At 44.6% G+C, this 18,099-nt stretch overlaps 1 protein-coding gene across 2 annotated transcripts in view; it reads right to left on the reverse strand.

Moving 5' to 3' along the window:
• Nucleotides 1-18,099, reverse strand: part of SERAC1 (serine active site containing 1) — a 195,035-nt gene that overhangs the window by 25,732 nt on the left and 151,204 nt on the right. For both annotated transcript variants that reach the window (XM_073627893.1, XM_073627892.1), the window contains exons 12-13: nucleotides 16,636-16,774; nucleotides 13,215-13,315 (exon numbers count right to left, since the gene is read on the reverse strand). In XM_073627893.1, the coding sequence (XP_073483994.1) occupies nucleotides 13,215-13,315; nucleotides 16,636-16,774 (240 nt within the window). The remainder of the gene's footprint in view (nucleotides 1-13,214; nucleotides 13,316-16,635; nucleotides 16,775-18,099) is intronic.

Raw genomic sequence — 18,099 nt, forward strand, 5'->3', positions numbered from 1 at the left:
TTTCGCTTCAATTTCGCTCCCCACTTACGCTCCCTGATTGATTGCTAGAGACTACCGCACATCATTACTGCTCACTCATTGGCTTTTGGAGCTGTGGGGGGAGCGGCGTGTGATCAATGGCAATGGGGGGTGGGATTAGTGGTAGTGCTGGGGCGATGGGAGGAGTTACAGTGCTGGTGGGTGATGGGATCAGTGGCAGTGCAGAACCCCCCCTTTACATCAGAGTCCCCAGAGTTCCCCCATCTGAAATCATGGTCCCAGAGTCACCTTTCTTATATCCCCAGAGCCCCCAAACTTAAATCAGGATTCCCAGTTATCCTTTTCCCAGAGTTTTCCTCTCTATTAATCAAGGTCCCCAGTGCCCCCTCCTTACTTTGGGGTCACCAGAGCCCCCCTTCTCACATCAGGGTCCCCAGAGCCCCCTCCTCACATCAGAGTCCCCAAAGACCCCTTCTTACATCAGTGTCCCCAGAGAGCCCCCCTTCTTACATCAGTGCCCCAGAGAGCCCCCCTTCTTACATCAGGGTCCCCAGAGCCTCCTCCTTACATCATGGTCCCCAGAGCCCCCACTTTACATCAGGGTCCCCAGAGAGCCTCCTCCTTACATCATGGTCCCCAGAGCCCCCTCCTTACATCAGGGTCCCCAGAGAGCCTCCTCCTTACATCATGGTCCCCAGAGCCACCTCCTTACATCAGGGTCCCCAGAGAGCCCTCACTTTAATCAGGGTCCCCAGAGAGCCCCCACTTTACATCACGGTCCACAGAGAGCCCCTGCCTTACATCAGGGTCCCCAGAGAGCCCCCTCTTTACATCAGGGTCCCCAGGACCCCCCTCCTTACATGAGGGTCCCCAGAGAGCCCCCTCTTTACATCAGGGTCCCCAGGACCCCCATCCTTACATTAGGGTCCACACATTTCCCCCCTTCATCAGGATTCCCTCCTTCTTATATCAGGGACTCCAGAGCTGCTGCTACTCCTCTAAAATAAATCAGAGCTTTTCTTTACCTTCCTTGAGTTCACTGCGCTGGCACTGGACTGGCAGCAGCTGCAGCAGCCAGGTGTGAAGGGAGAAGCCCCGTGCTCCTCTACTGAACACTGAGGGGTTGAAGGGCAGTGTTAAACAAGCCATGTGGTTGGTTACTAGCTGCTGAGTGGTCGTGACCTAGCAACCAACCACCACTGACAGCTGCGGGGTGAGCCTGGAGGTGTGGCAGCAGCCTGGACTGCAGGAGAAAGTTCCGATCTCCGCTGAATGCAGGGGCAGAGTCGGAGTCAGATTATCCACGTGGTTGGGTGCTAGACACCGGGCGGTCCTAGCAACCAACCACTATTGTCAGCAGTGGCAGGAACAGGAGCCAGGAGGTGGGACTTCAGCAGCATCACTGTGGCAGGCAGAATGTCAGATCTATGGCAACACTGGCGTGTGGCTCAAGGGGCTGCTGCTTCGGGCCCCACAACAATAACTGGGCCCTGGGCAGCTGCCCCTTTTGCCCTGCGTTAAAGACGGCCCTGGTGGGGACGGAGGGATCTACACGGTTCCCATGTTGGGATTGGTCCTGACGTCCGGGAGTGTGGGTGGGGACCTTCTCCATCACAGGACAAACTATGCATATTAGAGAGCCACAGGCACACCCCATCTCTCGCTGAGTGCTATTTATTATTATCCCTGGGCAATCGGAGGAGATGACTGCAGTATGCATTGAGATATGGGGCATTGTCTGGGGTGACGGCAGCATTGCATCATAACTCATGCTATCAAAGCTGATTCTTGTTCTTCCCTTCAAAAAAGTTTATCTATAACAATGGAGTTTCCAAAGTTTTTTTTTTTGCTTAGTACTCTTCTTTTCTGGGGTAACTGTTTGTTTTATGTTTCCAAGCTGGGGGGGCTGGGGGTGGGCCGGTATGACTCCTCTCAGTCTGGTCTAACCTCTTCCCCATTAGGCTAAACCACCTGTAGTGCGGGGTGGGCTTTTTGCAAAATCTTTTTGCATTCTCACTCTCATTCTTCTTGTTCTGACCTTGCTTTCTCTTTTCTTGTTCCTCTCTCTTCTTTATTGCTCCTTCTACTTCTCCCTCTCCCCCCCCCGCTTTTTTTTAAGGCCCAGAGACGATGGATTCTATCAATATTTTCTCGCTGAATGCGAAGGGTCTGAATATACCCAAAAAATGGCGTATGCTATTGAACGACCTTAAAAGAGCCTACGCTGATGTGGCGTTTATACAGGAAACTCACTTCAGAACGGGTAATGCTCCATGCCTGAGAAATCAGTACTATCCTTTGTCTTACCATGCTACCAACGTATCAGCTAAATCCAAAGGAGTGTCTATACTCCTTTCAGGCAAGGTACCTTGGACATGTCATGATACTCTGGTAGACACTGAAGGCCGCTATGTGTTTATCAAGGGATCGATTGGGGGCAGGTGGGTGACGTTGGCCACCATCTATGCTTCTAATGATCGGCAGGATGCCTTTCTTCACCGTATACTGAACTTACTCCTGGAATTTGCAGAGGGTCAGGTGATTGTAGGAGGCGATTTCAATATACCCCTGTACCCCCTGGTGGACACCTCGTCCGGTCTTTCCTCGGTCTGCTTTGGCATTCATAAACGCATAACACAAGACCTACACAACGCCCAACTGATAGACATTTGGAGGCTGCACCACTCCGGGGAGAGGGATTATACCTTTTATTCCTCTCCCCACAGAGTGTACTCGAGAATTGATTATTTTCTGGTCCCCCATGGTCAGTTGGAGGGAGTGCATGATTTTGTGATATCACGCGCCTATTACCATGTGATATGCCCTCTCAACAATCTCGACCACCAGAACTAGGTTCTGGAAACTGAACGAAAGTCTGTTACAGACCCCAGCAGTTCTGACGTTGCGAATGAGCTGAAGCACTATTTCCAAATGATAGTTTGTGCAGAATGTGATAGATGAAAGTGCAGAATGTGACCCGGGTATCCTATGGGAAGCCCATAAGACCGTTATAAGAGCGGTGTTGTTTAAACATGGTGCGTGCATCAAACAGGAAAGAAAACAACAACTGCTTAAGCTTTTTCATAAGATACATGAAGTTGAATTGAGGCATAAACAAACACCTATAGCCTCACTGGAAACGTAACTGTTATCCCTTATGCCGCGTGCACACGATTGCACATTCTGACAACAAAATCCATGTTTTTTTTTCCGACGGATGTTGGCTCAAACTTGTCTTGCATACACACGGTCACACAAATCTTGTCGGAAATTCCGATTGCCAAGAACGCGGTGACATAAAACATGTACGAGGAGCCCAGAAAAAATGAAGTTCAATAGCCAGTGTGGCTCTTCTGCTTGATTCTGGACATGCGTGGAACTTTGTGCGTCAGAATTGTGTACACACGATCGGAATTTACAACGGATTCTGTTGTTGGAAAATTTGAGATCCAGATCTCAAATTTTGCTTGTCGGAAATTCCGACGGAAAATGTCCGATGGAGCCTACACAAGGTCGGAATTTCCGACAATAAGCTCCCATCGAACATTTCCCATCGGAAAATCCGACCGTGTGTACGCGGCATTATATGGCAAACGGTGAATTTACTATATTATAGAGCTAAAGCGGCGCTACAATTCTGCCAGAAGCTTACTTAGGAATCTGGCAATAAATGCGGGAAACTCTTGGTGAAAGCGGTTAGAAATGACAGACTTAATACATATGTACCCCAAATCAGAGCTCCCTCGGGCCAAAAAAGGGTCATGCCCACCCAGATTGCGAAGGAATTCAGGGACAACTACTCTTCCTTATACAATCTCCCAGTACAGTCACCAATGAAGCAGCAATAGAGAATTACACTGCCTTGTCCCAACTACCCCAACTCACTGCAGAAGTAGGTGCTGAGCTGGAGGCCCCCATCACCCTAGAAGAACTGCAACGAGCGGTGGGGGGGATGAAGCCTGGCAAAGCTCCGGGTCCTGATGGTTTCACCCTCCAGTATTACCAATCCCTTCTACCACTTCTAGGCTCTTATATGGTGACGCTGTTCAACGCCCTCAGGGAGGGTGTGCATTTTCCTAGAGATACCCTGAAGGCACACATACCCCTATACCTAAAGATGGTAAAGACCCATCCGCATGCAGTAGCTATAGACCCATTTCCCTTCTGAATATAGATCTCAAGCTTTTTATGAAGATACTGGCCAACAGACTAACTCAACACATGCAGGATATAGTTCATCTATACCAGGTGGGCTTTATCCCCTCACGAGAGGCTAGAGATAACACCACCAAAGTGCTCAACCTTATTCATGTTGCCTCTGTGACTAAAGCGCCTTGCATCTTCCTCAGCACGGATGCTGAGAAAGCGTTTGACCATTTCAACTGGGAGTTCATGTCCTCTGTCCTTAAGCACATTGGTCTGGGACACAAAATGCTGCAATGGATTTCAAACATTTACTCCACACCAACGGCTCAGGTTAAGGCTAATGGTGTTCTCTGGGATCCCTTCCCCATTACAAACCAGACAGGGGTGTCCGCTCTCACCTCTTCTTTTTGCCCTATCCTAAAACCCTTTTTGTGTACCATACGCTCAAACCCAGACGTATCAGGAATAACATTAGGTAACGCCCAATACAAGATATCGGCCTGTGCTGATGACCTCCTCTTTTCATTAACTAATCCTGTAGTGTCCCTGCCAAATATCCTCAGAGAGTTTGATAGATATGGAACACTGTCTATCCTAAAAATTTACTCAGATAAATCCGCAGCAATGGGGATTAATGTAGCTCCAAATAGACTACGCTCCTTACAAACCCAGATCAACTTCAAATGGACTGACTGCACCCTCAAATATTTAGGAATCCTTATTCCTAGTGACTTGACACACACCTTTGAACTCAATTTTCCACCTCTGCTAACTAAGTCCTGTTTGCTGCTAGAGGAGTGGAACAAAGTACTACACTCCTGGTTCGGCAGGTGTAACCTCCTTATCATGTGTGTACTCCCAGTTTCTATTCTTATTTCAAGCACTACTGGTCAAGATCGCACCACAATATTTCAAACAAGCGCTGATTACTGTGTAAATGTCACTGGCAGGGAAGGGGTTAAACACTGGGGGAGATCAAGGGGTTAACTCGGTTCCCTCGGCATGTTCTAACTGTAGGGGGGATGGGCTCACTAGCACATGACAGAGATCACTGCTCCCGATCAGTAGATCCCTGTCATGTTGCTAGGCAGATCAGGGAAATGCCTTGTTTACATAGGCAGCTCCCCGTCCTCCCTCTCTGTGCCATGATTGCGGGCCACCGGCAGACATCTAGCCGTGGATGACACATCGATGTATGGGTACGTTGTTTTGTGCACCATGCCACTTTGCCAACGTATATCGGCGTGAGCCGGTCGGCAAGTGGCTAAACACTGTGGAGATTTAGCTCTCCCAGACTTACGAAATTACTATTTGGTGGTACACCTTGGGAGAAATATTGACTATTGAATATGGACACGGTAAGAACAAACTTTGGACGCAACTAAAACAAGCCCAGACAATTGTTCAGTTGAAAGGGGCTGTGCGGGGTTTTGACCAGTTACCTTCAGCTCTGAAATCCCACCCCGTAATGGGCACTACTCTCTGTGTAGGCTTGACGATTATATTGACAACTTCCCTTTCCACTAGAGACTCTCCTCTTTTCCCAATACTGGGTAACCCAGCGTTCCCCCCTGGACTGTGCCTCGAATTTTTTAGATGGCAATCAGTGGCCTTCCATCCAGTCGCTGATAAGTGACACTGGTCACTTTTAACTTCCGTTCTGGAAAGCAATATGACTACACCACTTCCTGCACTCGATCGCTAATACGGCTCAATTTAACCATACCCTGATGACCTTTGAGGCTTACTGTAGGGACGAGGGGGCTTTACCTCAAGTGCTATCTAAAACCTATGCTTTGATTAACTTCCCATCGGAACAACCTGACTTGTCTTTCTTACAGAAATGGGAGCTTGACTTACAATGCTCTTTTACAGACGCCCAAAAAAAAACTAAAATCAGGTTCTCCTTAAAAACATCTATTTGTACGAAAATACAAGAATCTAACTATAAGATTTGGACCAAGTGGTATTATACACCTCAGTTATTACACAAGTACTTCCCAACCACCACTGACAACTGCTGGAGATGCCAGACGGACAGGGGGATGCTTCTCCATATCTTTTGGTCTTGCCCTCTGCTGCAACATTTGTGGACGACAGTTCGAACGGTTACTCAGAAATTTTCGGATCATACGATTCCTAACGATCCAACTTTCCTTCTACTCCGCACTACCACGATCCCGGCAAAAAGCCACCAAAAATCAATAGTGCGACATTTGTTGAATGCCGCTAAATCCTGCATTTCCCCTTATGTGGAAAAAAGCACACCTCCATCTATTGGGTCATGGTTGCGCAGAGTGGAGGAAATTAAAAAATTAGAAGACTAATGCCGCGTACACACGAGCGGACTTTACGTCAGACTTTGTCCGGCAGGCTTTTTGACGTACTTTACGACGGACTTTCCAAATGAACGGACTTGCCTACGCACGATCAACCAAAGTCCGACGTATTCGTACGTGATGATGTACAAACGGACTAAAACAAGGAAGTTCATAGCCAGTAGCCAATAGCTGCCCTAGCGTCGTTTTTTGTCCATCGGACTAGCATACAGACGAGCGGACCTTTCAACCGGACTCGAGTTCGTCGGAAAGATTTGAAACATGTTTCATTTCTAGGTCAGTCGAACTTTTGGGGAAAAAAAGTCAGCTGGAGCCCACACACGATCCAATTGTCCGCCGGACTCCGGTCCGCCAGACCAAGTATGCCGTAAAGTCCGGTCGTGTGTACGCGGCATCAGTCCTGTCTAAAGGCATGGCGGCTCTGGAATATGTTTATTCTATCCGATGAAGGTATATCCCTGCTCGGGTCATGAAGTGCGAATCAATACAGGCCCGAGAGCTATTTGAAGCGGCGACACGTTCACCGCCTCCGGTTTTGCACCCCCTTTTTATTTACCTTCCCCCTCCCCTCTCCCCCTAACTACTCTCATGTCTTTTATCCTTTACTCATTTGGCTACTGTTTCTGTCTTCTTTTTATTCTCTATGGAACCATTGTGTTCCCCTCTTTCATCTTTTCTGTACTTTTCCGATTTAACACTGTTTGGGGTTTGGGCAGTTCAATTGGGTTTCTAATTGTGGGGATAGGGTGACATTTCTCATTCAATAATTCATGATACCAGTGTTGTGTGTCAAACAATGTCATTGACAGTGCTATCACAGGTCTCATTGCTATACAGATATGTGTTTTAAATGCTTGACATTTAGCCTGCTGTTATCGAAGTAATTACCCATGTACGTTTTCTGTTATGGTATCATTGAGCCGTACCTTCCCTGACTTTTTTCTAAAAAGAATAAAAAATGTAGGTTGAAAAAAAAAAAACTCATAGGGAACACAGAACACAAAACACTTTGATTGCCCCTGATGTTAACCCCTTCCCTGCCAGTGTCATTTATACAGTGTCAGTGCATTTTTTTTAGCACTGATCACTGTATTAATGTCACTGATATCCAAAAAGTGTCACTAAGTGTCAGATTTGTCCGCCGCAATGTCGCAGTCCCACTAAAAATGGCTTCCATTACTAGTAAAAACATAAAAAAAATATAAAAAGTCCTTAATCTATCCCATAGTTTGTAGATGCTATAACTTTTGCGCAAACCAAATCAACATACTGTATGCTTATTGGGATTTTTTTACCAGACATATGTAGCAGAATACAAACTGGCCTAAACTGATGAAGAAATTTGAATTGGAATTTATTTTTATTGAGAATGTTTTACAGCAGAAAGTAAAAAAAAATATTGTTTTTTTTTCAAAATAGTCAGTCTTTGTTTGTTTATAGCAAAAAAAATAAAAAACGCAGAGGTGATCAAATACCACCAAAAAATGCTCTATTTGTGGGAAAAAAGGACAATAATTTTATTTGGGCACAGCGTCGCACGCCCGCGCAATTGTCAGTTAACGTAACGCAGTGCCGTATCACAAAAAATGGCCTGGTCAGGAAGTGGGTAAAACCTTCGGAGCTGAAGTGGTTAAGTGTGTGCGGGACGTCAGACACACAGGTGCTATGGAAGGCATGATGTGTTTGCAATCACATGATTGTGGCTAAGAAGCTCTATTGGCTTTCTTTAGAGTGTCCTCGGGGTGCAGATCAATGCGCCTGAACACTCCCACTGTAGCATTATGTTTCCTGTGGTTGTTACTGATTAATGTGGTTCATAGGGTGGTGCTTTTATCGGACCCGCACCGTCACTTCTGGTTTCTCAAGTGACTTATCCTGGTCCAAATATAGTTGGAACGCAAGGGCAGACAGGGAGCGATTGGTCTGTGCAGCAGGCAGAGGCAAAGGCAGCAGTCCATCTATCTCCCTATGACATAGACTCAGCAGCCAGCAATGCACACAAAGTGATTACTTGAAACACACAGAAATATCAATGTACAGTACATGTAGGGCCAGGACTAGGGGGGGGGGGGGGGCAGAGGGGGCACTTGCTATGCTATGTTCATTGTGTCCTGACTCCTGCTACAGCAGCACCTTTCACCTCCAACTTTACTTCCCCTCTCTCTGTGTAATGCAAGTCTGTTCATCTTCCCAATATGATGAGGCAATCACACCGTTCACCCCCTTCACTTTCACCTGCGTGTTTGCTCTCCCCTCACATGTTTCTTTACTGCTCACATCCTGCAGCCTCCTGTGTCAGATCTGACCATTCCCATCACTGACTGTCTGAGACCCTTTCTATCCTACATTACTTTTTAGCTCTTCCAACTGTTCAGCAGCTCAGTACATTCTCTGCACTCATTTAAGGTGGCCGTAGTAGGAATGAAATTAAAAAGGAATCATCTATTCTATGGCCACCTTAAATGACTGCAGAGAATGTACTGTGCTGCTGAACAGTTGGAAGAGAAAAAAGTAATCTGGGGTGGAAAGGGTGCCAGGCAGACAGTCAGTGTGTGGACCCTTAGAGAGGAATGTCCAGATCTGAGACCACACTTGTAAAGAAGAACTCAGTATAGGGATGGTGGAAACCCCTCATAATGGGCACAGTGAGGCTGCATTGATGGGCACAGTGAGGCTGCAACTGATGGGCACAGTAAGGCTGCAATTGATGGGCATAGTGAGGCTGCATTTGATGGGCACAGTGAGGCTACAATTGATGGGCACAGTGAGGCTGCATTTGATGGGCACAGTGAGGCTACAATTGATGAGCACAAGAAGGTTGCATTTGAAGGCCACATTGAGGCTGCAATTGATGCGCACAATGAGGCTGCAACTGATGGGCACAGTGAGGCTGCATTTGATGGGCACAGTGAGGCTGCAATTGATGGGCACAGTTAGGCTGCATATGATGTACACAGTGAGGCTGCATTTGATGGGCACAGTGAGACTGCAATTAATGGGCACAGTAAGGCTGCAAGGGATGGGCACATTGAGGCTGCATTTGATGAGCACAGGAAGGTTGCATTTGAAGGCCACACTGAGGCTGCAATTGATGTGCACAATGAGGCTGCATTTGATGAGCACAGGAAGGTTGCATTTGAAGGCCACATTGAGGCTGCAATTGATGGGCACAGTGAGGCTGCAATTGATGGGCACAGTGAGGCTGCATTTGATGGGCACAGTGAGGCTGCATTTGATGGGCACAGTGAGGCTGCAATTGATGGGCACAGTAAGGCTGCAAGGGATGGGCACATTGAGGCTGCATATGATAGGCACAGTGAGGCTGAAATTGATTGACACAGTGAGGCTGCAATTGTTGGGCACAGTGAGGCTGCAAATGTTGTACACAGTGAGGTTGAATTTGATGGGCGCAGTGAGGCTGCAATTAATGGGCACAGTGAGGCTGTATTTGATGGGCACAGTAAGGTTGCAAGGGATGGGCACAGTGGGGCTTCATATGATGGGCACAGTGAGGCTGAAATTGATTGACACAGTGAGGCGGCAATTGATGGGCACAGTGAAGCTGCAATTGATGTGCACAGTGAGGCTGCAATTGATGTGCACAGTGAGGCTGCAATCGATGGCCACAGTGAGGCTGCAATTTATGGGTGCAGTGAGGCTGCATATGATGGGCACAGTGAGGCTAAAATTGATTGGCACAGTGAGGCTGCAATTGATGGGCACAGTGAGGCTGCAATTGATGGGAACCGTGAGGCTATATATGATGGGCACGGTGAGGCTGAAATTGATTGGCACATTGAGGCTGAATTTGATGGGCACAGTGAGGCTACAATTGATGGGCACAGTGAGGCTGCATTTGATGGGCACAGTAAGGCTACAATTGATGGGCACAGTGAGCTGCATTTGATGAGCACAGGAAGGTTGCATTTGAAGGCCACATTGAGGCTGCAATTGATGTGCACAATGAGGCTGCAATTGATGGGCACAGTGAGGCTACAATTGATGGGCACAGGAAGGTTGCATTTGAAGGCCACATTGAGGCTGCAATTGATGTGCACAATGAGGCTGCAATTGATGGGCACAGTGAGGCTGCAATTGATGGGCACAGTGAGGCTGCAATTGATGGGCACAGTGAGGCTGCATTTGATGGGCACAGAGAGGCTGCAATTGATGGGCACAGTTAGGCTGCATATGATGTACACAGTGAGGCTGCATTTGATGGGCACAGTGAGGCTGCAATTGATGGGCACAGTAAGGCTGCAAGGGATGGGCACAGTGAGGCTGCATATGATTGGCAGAGTGAGGCTGAAATTGATTGACACAGTGAGGCTGCAATTGATGGGCACAGTAAGGCTGCAAGGAATGAGCACAGTGAGGCTGCATATGATTGTCAGAGTGAGGCTGAAATTGATTGACACAGTGAGGCTGCAATTGATGGGCACAGTGAGGCTGAAAATGTTGTGCACAGTGAGGTTGAATTTGATGGGCACAGTGAGGCTGCAATTAATAGGCACAGCGAGGCTGTATTTGATGGGCACAGTAAGGCTGCAAGGGATGAGCACAGTGAGGCTGAAATTGATTGACACAGTGAGGCGGCAATTAATGGGCACAGTGAAGCTGCAATTGATGTGCACAGCGAGGCTGCAATTGATGGGCACAGTGAGGCTGCAATTAATAGGCACAGTGAGTCTGCATTTGATGGGCACAGTAAGGCTACAATTGATGGGCACAGTGAGCTGCATTTGATGGGCACAGGAAGGTTGCATTTGAAGGCCACATTGAGGCTGCAACTGATGTGCACAATGAGGCTGCAATTGATGGGCACAGTGAGGCTACAATTGATGGGCACAGTGAGCTGCAGTTGATAGGCACAGGAAGGTTGCATTTGAAGGCCACATTGAGGCTGCAATTGATGTGCACAATGAGGCTGCAATTGATGGGCACAGTGAGGCTGCAATTGATGGGCACAGTGAGGCTGCATTTGATGGACACAGTGAGGCTGCAATTGATGGGCACAGTTAGGCTGCATATGATGTACACAGTGAGGCTGCATTTGATGGGCACAGTGAGGCTGCAATTGATGGGCACAGTGAGGCTGCATATGATTGGCACAGTGAGGCTGAAATTGATTGACACAGTGAGGCTGCAATTGATGGGCACAGTGAGGTTAAATTTGATGGGCACAGTAAGGCTGCAAGGGATGAGCACAGTGAGGCTGAAATTGATTGACACAGTGAGGCAGCAATTAATGGGCACAGAGAAGCTGCAATTGATGGGCACAGTGAGGATGCAATTGATGTGCACAGTGAGGCTGCAATTGATGGGCACAGTGAGGCTGCAATTAATGGGCACAGTGAGGCTGCATTTGATGGGCACAGTGAGGCTGCAATTGATGGGTGCAGTGAGGCTGCATATGATGGGCACAGTGAGGCTAAAATTGATTGGCACAGTGAGGCTGCAATTGATGGGCACAGTGAGGCTGCAATTGATGGGCACAGTGAGTCTGCATTTGATGGGCACAGTGAGGCTGCAATTGATGGGCGCAGTGAGGCTGCAAATGATGGGCACAATGAGACTAAAATTGATTGACACAGTAAGGCTGCAATTGATGGGCACAGTGAGGCTGAATATGATGGGCACAGTGAGGCTGAAATTGATTGGCACATTGAGGCTGCAATTGATGTGCACCATGAGGCTACATTTGATGGGCACAGGGAGGCTGCATTTGATGGGCACAGTGAGGCTGCATTTGATGGGCACAGTGAGGCTGCAATTGATGGGCACAGTGAGGCTGCATTTGATGGGTACAGTGAGGCTGCAATTGATGTGTACAGTGTGGCTGCATTTGATGGGAATACTAAGGCTGCACTTGATGGGCACAGTGGGGCTGTATGTGATGGGCACAGTGAGGCTGCATATGATGGGCACAGTTTTACCTAGCAGTAATGATACAGCCGTGAATTACTAACAATTTAATTTTTCAGTTTGTTTGCGCCACCCAAAAAGTTTTGCTCACCAGCCACCACTGCCTTCCACTGTCAGCTAGATCTGAAATTTAAAGAAAACCTTGCCTTTGTTCCTGCTATCCCATCCCATGTAGTTTAAGCTCTTTGTCACACCCTCTCGTGTCACAGTTTTCTCCAGCAATCCATATTTAGCATCTGTGAAATCTCTGGGATAAAAATCAATTTATTATTCAAAAGTCTCTTTGTGTTCAGTTTGCCTAGATACAATCACCTAATTCCTTCTTTGCCAATTGGCTGGAATTATTATTTTCTTCTACTGGCTGGGGCCAACCAATAGTAAACAAATTCCATCCAACTGGCGGGAAAAGCCATATCAAAGAAATGAAAGTAAAAATAAGTAAAGTTGATTTTTACACACAGTTTTCACTATGGAACTGGGACATTAAGGGAAGCAACAATGAGCTTACAACCACCTCTACGTACAGGTACTGTTAGATGGGATACTGTAGCAACAGCAATGCCATGAATCACGTATGTGCAAGGAATAATAATGCTTCAGTATAAGGAAGGATACAGGTAAGACAGCACAGCTTAAATAAGTTTAGCAAATGTTTAATTACTATATGGTTAACTATACTATATATAAGTAACTATACCATATAGTTATTGTTTAATTCCACCTGTCTGCTATAAAAGCATAGCTCAAGGAACTTTCATGTTAACTACTTCTTTTTGTTAACTCATGTAATGGAAAATTGAAATACATTTTACTTTTTGACAATACCTGTTACTGTCTGCTGGGCACTTAACTTTCCAGTCACTTAGATGAGTATCATATTCCACAGAAATAATTCTTAAAGCTGGGGAGTCTGCTGCAAGCCAGTCCTAATAAACAAAGACATCCTTTCAGACAAACATGTATCCATTAATGTAAAGCAAAAGAGCACACTCTTGCAATGGTGCAATGGATCTAAAGTGGCCAAGCCAAAAAAAATAGTTTTTTTAAAACAAGCAAACAATTTAAAATATTTGGATGAGCTTCACTGTAAAAAATAAAAAATCTCAGTGCTGGGCGACTGATCCTCTAAAAGTGCCCAGACATTTGCTCAAAATGACACTGTACAATGTATCCTACATAGGTCTAGATTTCCCAAGCCTTCAAATACACTGTAGTTAGTACAGGTAACTATTTTACGATGAGCTTCACTGCTTCCAATCCAACACATTTTTTGCAGCCTTTTCCCAGACCATAACCCCTCTCCTGGCAAAAGAAAGCAGGTGGGAGTGCCCAGAAAAGCCATAGAAAACAATAGGTACCACAACATCCCACCTACCAAACAAAATAAAAAAAGTAAATCTGTCAAAATCTTGGACAATTTTAACTAAGCATTAGATGAAAAAATATATAATCAGCTTCATTACAAATTGCAAGTAGTTGCAATTAGGAAGTCAAATGAGAATATACAGTTAGGTCCATATATATTGGGACACAGGCACAATTTTAGCCTTTTTCAGGTATTTACCAAAACATATCCAAGCTATAGTTATATAAAGGATATGGGCTGAACGTGCACACTCTCAGGTTTAATTTGAGGGTATGTACATCCAAATCGGAGGAAGGGTTTAGGAATTACAGCTCTTAACATTAGTCACCCCCCCCTTTTCAAGGAACCCAAAGTAATTGGACATTTGAATCAAAAGCTGTTTCATGGCCAGGTGTGAGCTACACCTTCATTATTTCTTCAGCAATTGAGCAGGTAAAAGGTCTGGAGTTGATTTTAATGCCCCATACTCACGGTTGGATTTTCCGAGGGAAAATGTTCAATGGGAGCTTGTTGTGGGAAATTCCGAACGTGTGTAGGCTCCATTGGACATTTTCCATCGGAATTTCCATCACACAAAATTTGAGATCTGGATCTCAAATTTTCCGACAACAAAATCTGTTGTCCTAAATTCCGATCGTGTGTACACAATTCAGACGCACAAAGTTCCACGCATGCTCGGAATCAAGTAGAAGAGCCACACTGGCTATTGAACTTCCTTTTTCTCGGCTCGTCTTACGTGTTGTACGTCACCGCGTTCTTGACATTCGGAATTTCCGACAAGATTTGTGTGACCGTGTGTATGCAAGACAAGTTTGAGCCAACATCCGTCGGAAAAAATCCATGCATTTTGTTGTCGGAATGTCCGATCGTGTGTACGGGGCATTAGTGTGGTATTTGAAGTTGGAATCTATTTCTGTGAACCTACATCATGCGTTCGAAGGAGCTGTCCATGCAAGTGAAACACGCCATTGTAAGGCTTCAAAAACGAACAAATCCATCAGAGAGATAGCAGCAACATCAGGAGTGGCCAAATCAACAATTTGTTACATTCTGAGGAAAGAAGAACGCACTGGTGATCTCAGCAACATAAAAAGGCCTGGACTTTCACGGAAGACAATAGTGGTGGATGATCGCAGGATCCTCTCTATGGTAAAGAAAAACCTATTCACAACATTAAAGTGAAGGACACTCTCCAGGAGGTGGGTGTATGATTGTCAAAGTCTACAATCAAGAGAAGACTTCACAAAAGCAAATACAGACGGTTTACCACAAGGTGCAAACCATTCATAAGCCTGAAGAATAGAAAAGTCAGACTAGACTTTGCCAAAAAACATCTAAAAAAGCCAGACCAGTTCAGGAAAAGCATTCTTTGGATGGATGAAACTAAGATTAATCTGTTCCAGAATGACAGGAAGAAAAAAGTGTGGAGAAGGCTTGGAACAGCTCATGATCCAAAGCACACAACGTCATCTGTAAAACATGGCGGAGGCAGTGTGATGGCATGGGCATGCTTGGCTTCCAGTGGCACTGGGTCTTTGGTGTTTATTGATGATGTGACATAAGACAAAAGCAGCTGGATGAATTTTGCAGTGTTTAGAGATATACCGTCAGCTCAGATTCAGACAAATGCAGCAAAGTTGATTGGACGGCACTTCACAGTACAGATGGACAATGATCCAAAACACACTGCAAATGCAACCCAGGAGCTTTTGAAGAAAAAGGAGTGAAATATTCTGTAATGCCCGAGTCATTCACCTGATCTCAACCCAAATGAGCATGCATTTCACTTGCTGAAGGCAAAACTAAAGGCAGAAAGACCCACAAACAAAGAAGAATTGAAGACAGCTGCAGTTAGAGCCTGGCAAAGCATCAGAAAGGAGGAAACCCAGTCTTTGGTAACGTCCATGGGTTCCAGACTTCAGGCAGTCATTGCCAGTAAAGGATTCTCAACAAAATATTAAAAATGAACATTTTATTTCTGATTACATTTATTTATATTTATTATTATTTATTTATCCAACTACATTTGAGCTCCTGAAAATGGGGGGATTGTGTATAAAAATGGTTGCAGTTCCTAAAATTTGTACTCGATATTTATGTTCAACCGCTTGAATTAAAGCTGAAAGTCTGCATTTCAAATGAATTTGGATTGTTTCAAAGGACATGTTGGACCTAACTGTATCTCCACTGGGAGAAAATTCTGCTTATGGCCAGTGTTAGATACCCAAATAAAATTAAAGGGATTACAGTTTTGTGCTAGTGTGATAGCCAAACAAACCCCTGTGATCTTTGCCCTCTACTTTAAGCTCCAACATGTCCTTTTCTTTAGGTGACAGTATTTGACTATACATTTCTAGAAGGAACATCAACAGAGTGAGCGTTTGGGAAGCTAATTTATCACAACAAATTTTCTTTACTCTCTGAATTGAAACCCGAGTGAAGTTTCTATTCACATTTAATGTGGACCTTACCCTAAAATTGCATTAAACTCTATTTATTAGCTCCCCCCTATTTAACATTGCTAAAAAATATATATATATAGATAGAGAGAAATTAGCTGTTAAAAACAAAAGATACTCACTACAGCTTCCGGCTAAGTAGAAGCATGTTTTAGCAAGATTTCAGTTTCTAGGCTTTCACAGGAATGTTGACACCAAATTGAACTGGCCAGAAGCCAGGGTCTGCAGTAAGTATTATTTACATCTCACAGCTAATGTTTCATGTAATTATTTAAGCTTGTAATTTTAAATGTGGAGATAGTTGGGCCAACAAATACATTTTTTATTTTTATTTTGCTATTCTTGTAGATTAGCTTCTCTATGAGAAATACTGTAACCACAAGGTTTATGAGCAGATGGAAGAGGAAAATTCAAATGCCACCTTTGGCCAACATTCTGTATAGTCATCTTCCTGGGAAGTGCTCTCATCCAGTGGTTGATCCCGGTCTTGTTGACGCCAAGTTTTGAATGCTGCTCCCAACAAACCATGGACAAACAGGACATCTGCTTTTACTGGCTGACTAAACATAGCATTTTTGAGAAAAAAATAAAAGCATGAAAACATTGTTACAGTATTTTAACAGATTTCATCACATAATTTGAAACAATTTGACAGCTCTAGAGGTTTACCTACAAAGTTTATCAACAATGTTTGTCGCACTAAGGCACTCCCAGGTGTAAGCAGGGATACTGATATAGGCAAGTCAACCTATCACCCATACTCAGTAATTAAATATATGCTATTGATAGGAAGTGGGGGAAATGGTGAGGGGATGATGTTGCTAGTTTAGAACATTAAAATCATTTAAAAATGACATAAAGATTTTCTTGTTAAAAAAAAAAAATGACATAAAGATTCATTGATGTGAATAGTCCAAGGTAAGAGTCCATATGTCCTGGGTGGTAACATCAGGAATAGTGACAATCTGGAGATCAACACTGGAAAGGCAGCAAGCTAAAGAGTAGAAGTTACACTGGTAATGAAAACATAAAGAACAAAAGAGCAGTGCCAATCTGAGTGTAGTAGTTGAAAAAGCAGATTTTAATCACAAATAGTTGCACTCACTAGACAGCAGTGGTTTGTGGGCACATCATTAGTAGCAACCGAAGATATTACAGGAGTCCAGGGTGGCTTTAGTACAGCGCGGTTCTATCGAGCTTGACAGCGCCGGTGGCTTCCGGAGTCCCAGGCTTGATGAGGAGGGCACAAAAGGAAATCGTCAGCTGGACATCACTGGTGTCAGGTGGTTGATGATGGGCGGTTACAAGATGATGCATGCGTTCGGGGCATGCGTGCTCCTTCCTCAAGCAGTACCGCCGTCCATCTTTAGTGTGGCTATATAGGGCTGACACAGTAGGGCCGGCCAGTGACATCACTAGGCCCGCCCATCAGACACAATAACCACAACAAAAGTGTTGAGGGATGGGACTGGACAGATAAGAGAGGATATTTCTGAATAGTGGCTGGCCCAGGGAAGCAAGTTATGGACATAAATATCTATACAAGAATATCCATACAAAAACAGATTGTGAGAAAATGAGCTCTTAACATTAAAATGATAATTACGTTTTAAAGAAACAAACGAACAATAATGTAATATATAGTAATAAACAAAATAAATTAATTAAAAAAATGAATGAATTAATTAATCAATTAATCAGTCAACTAACCAACCAATTAACCAATCAATTCATCTAAAAATAATGAGAAGAAAAAATGAAAAAAATAATAGTTGAAAAAATGAAAAAATATATAATAAAAAAATAAATAAATAAAAAATTACTTTTTTTTATTAAATAAGTTGATATAAAATATTTTAAAAAAGTATTTATAAAAATGAAAGTA

The sequence above is a fragment of the Aquarana catesbeiana genome, linkage group LG04 (genome assembly GCF_042186555.1).
Source record: "Aquarana catesbeiana isolate 2022-GZ linkage group LG04, ASM4218655v1, whole genome shotgun sequence".
Lineage (NCBI taxonomy): Eukaryota > Metazoa > Chordata > Amphibia > Anura > Ranidae > Aquarana > Aquarana catesbeiana.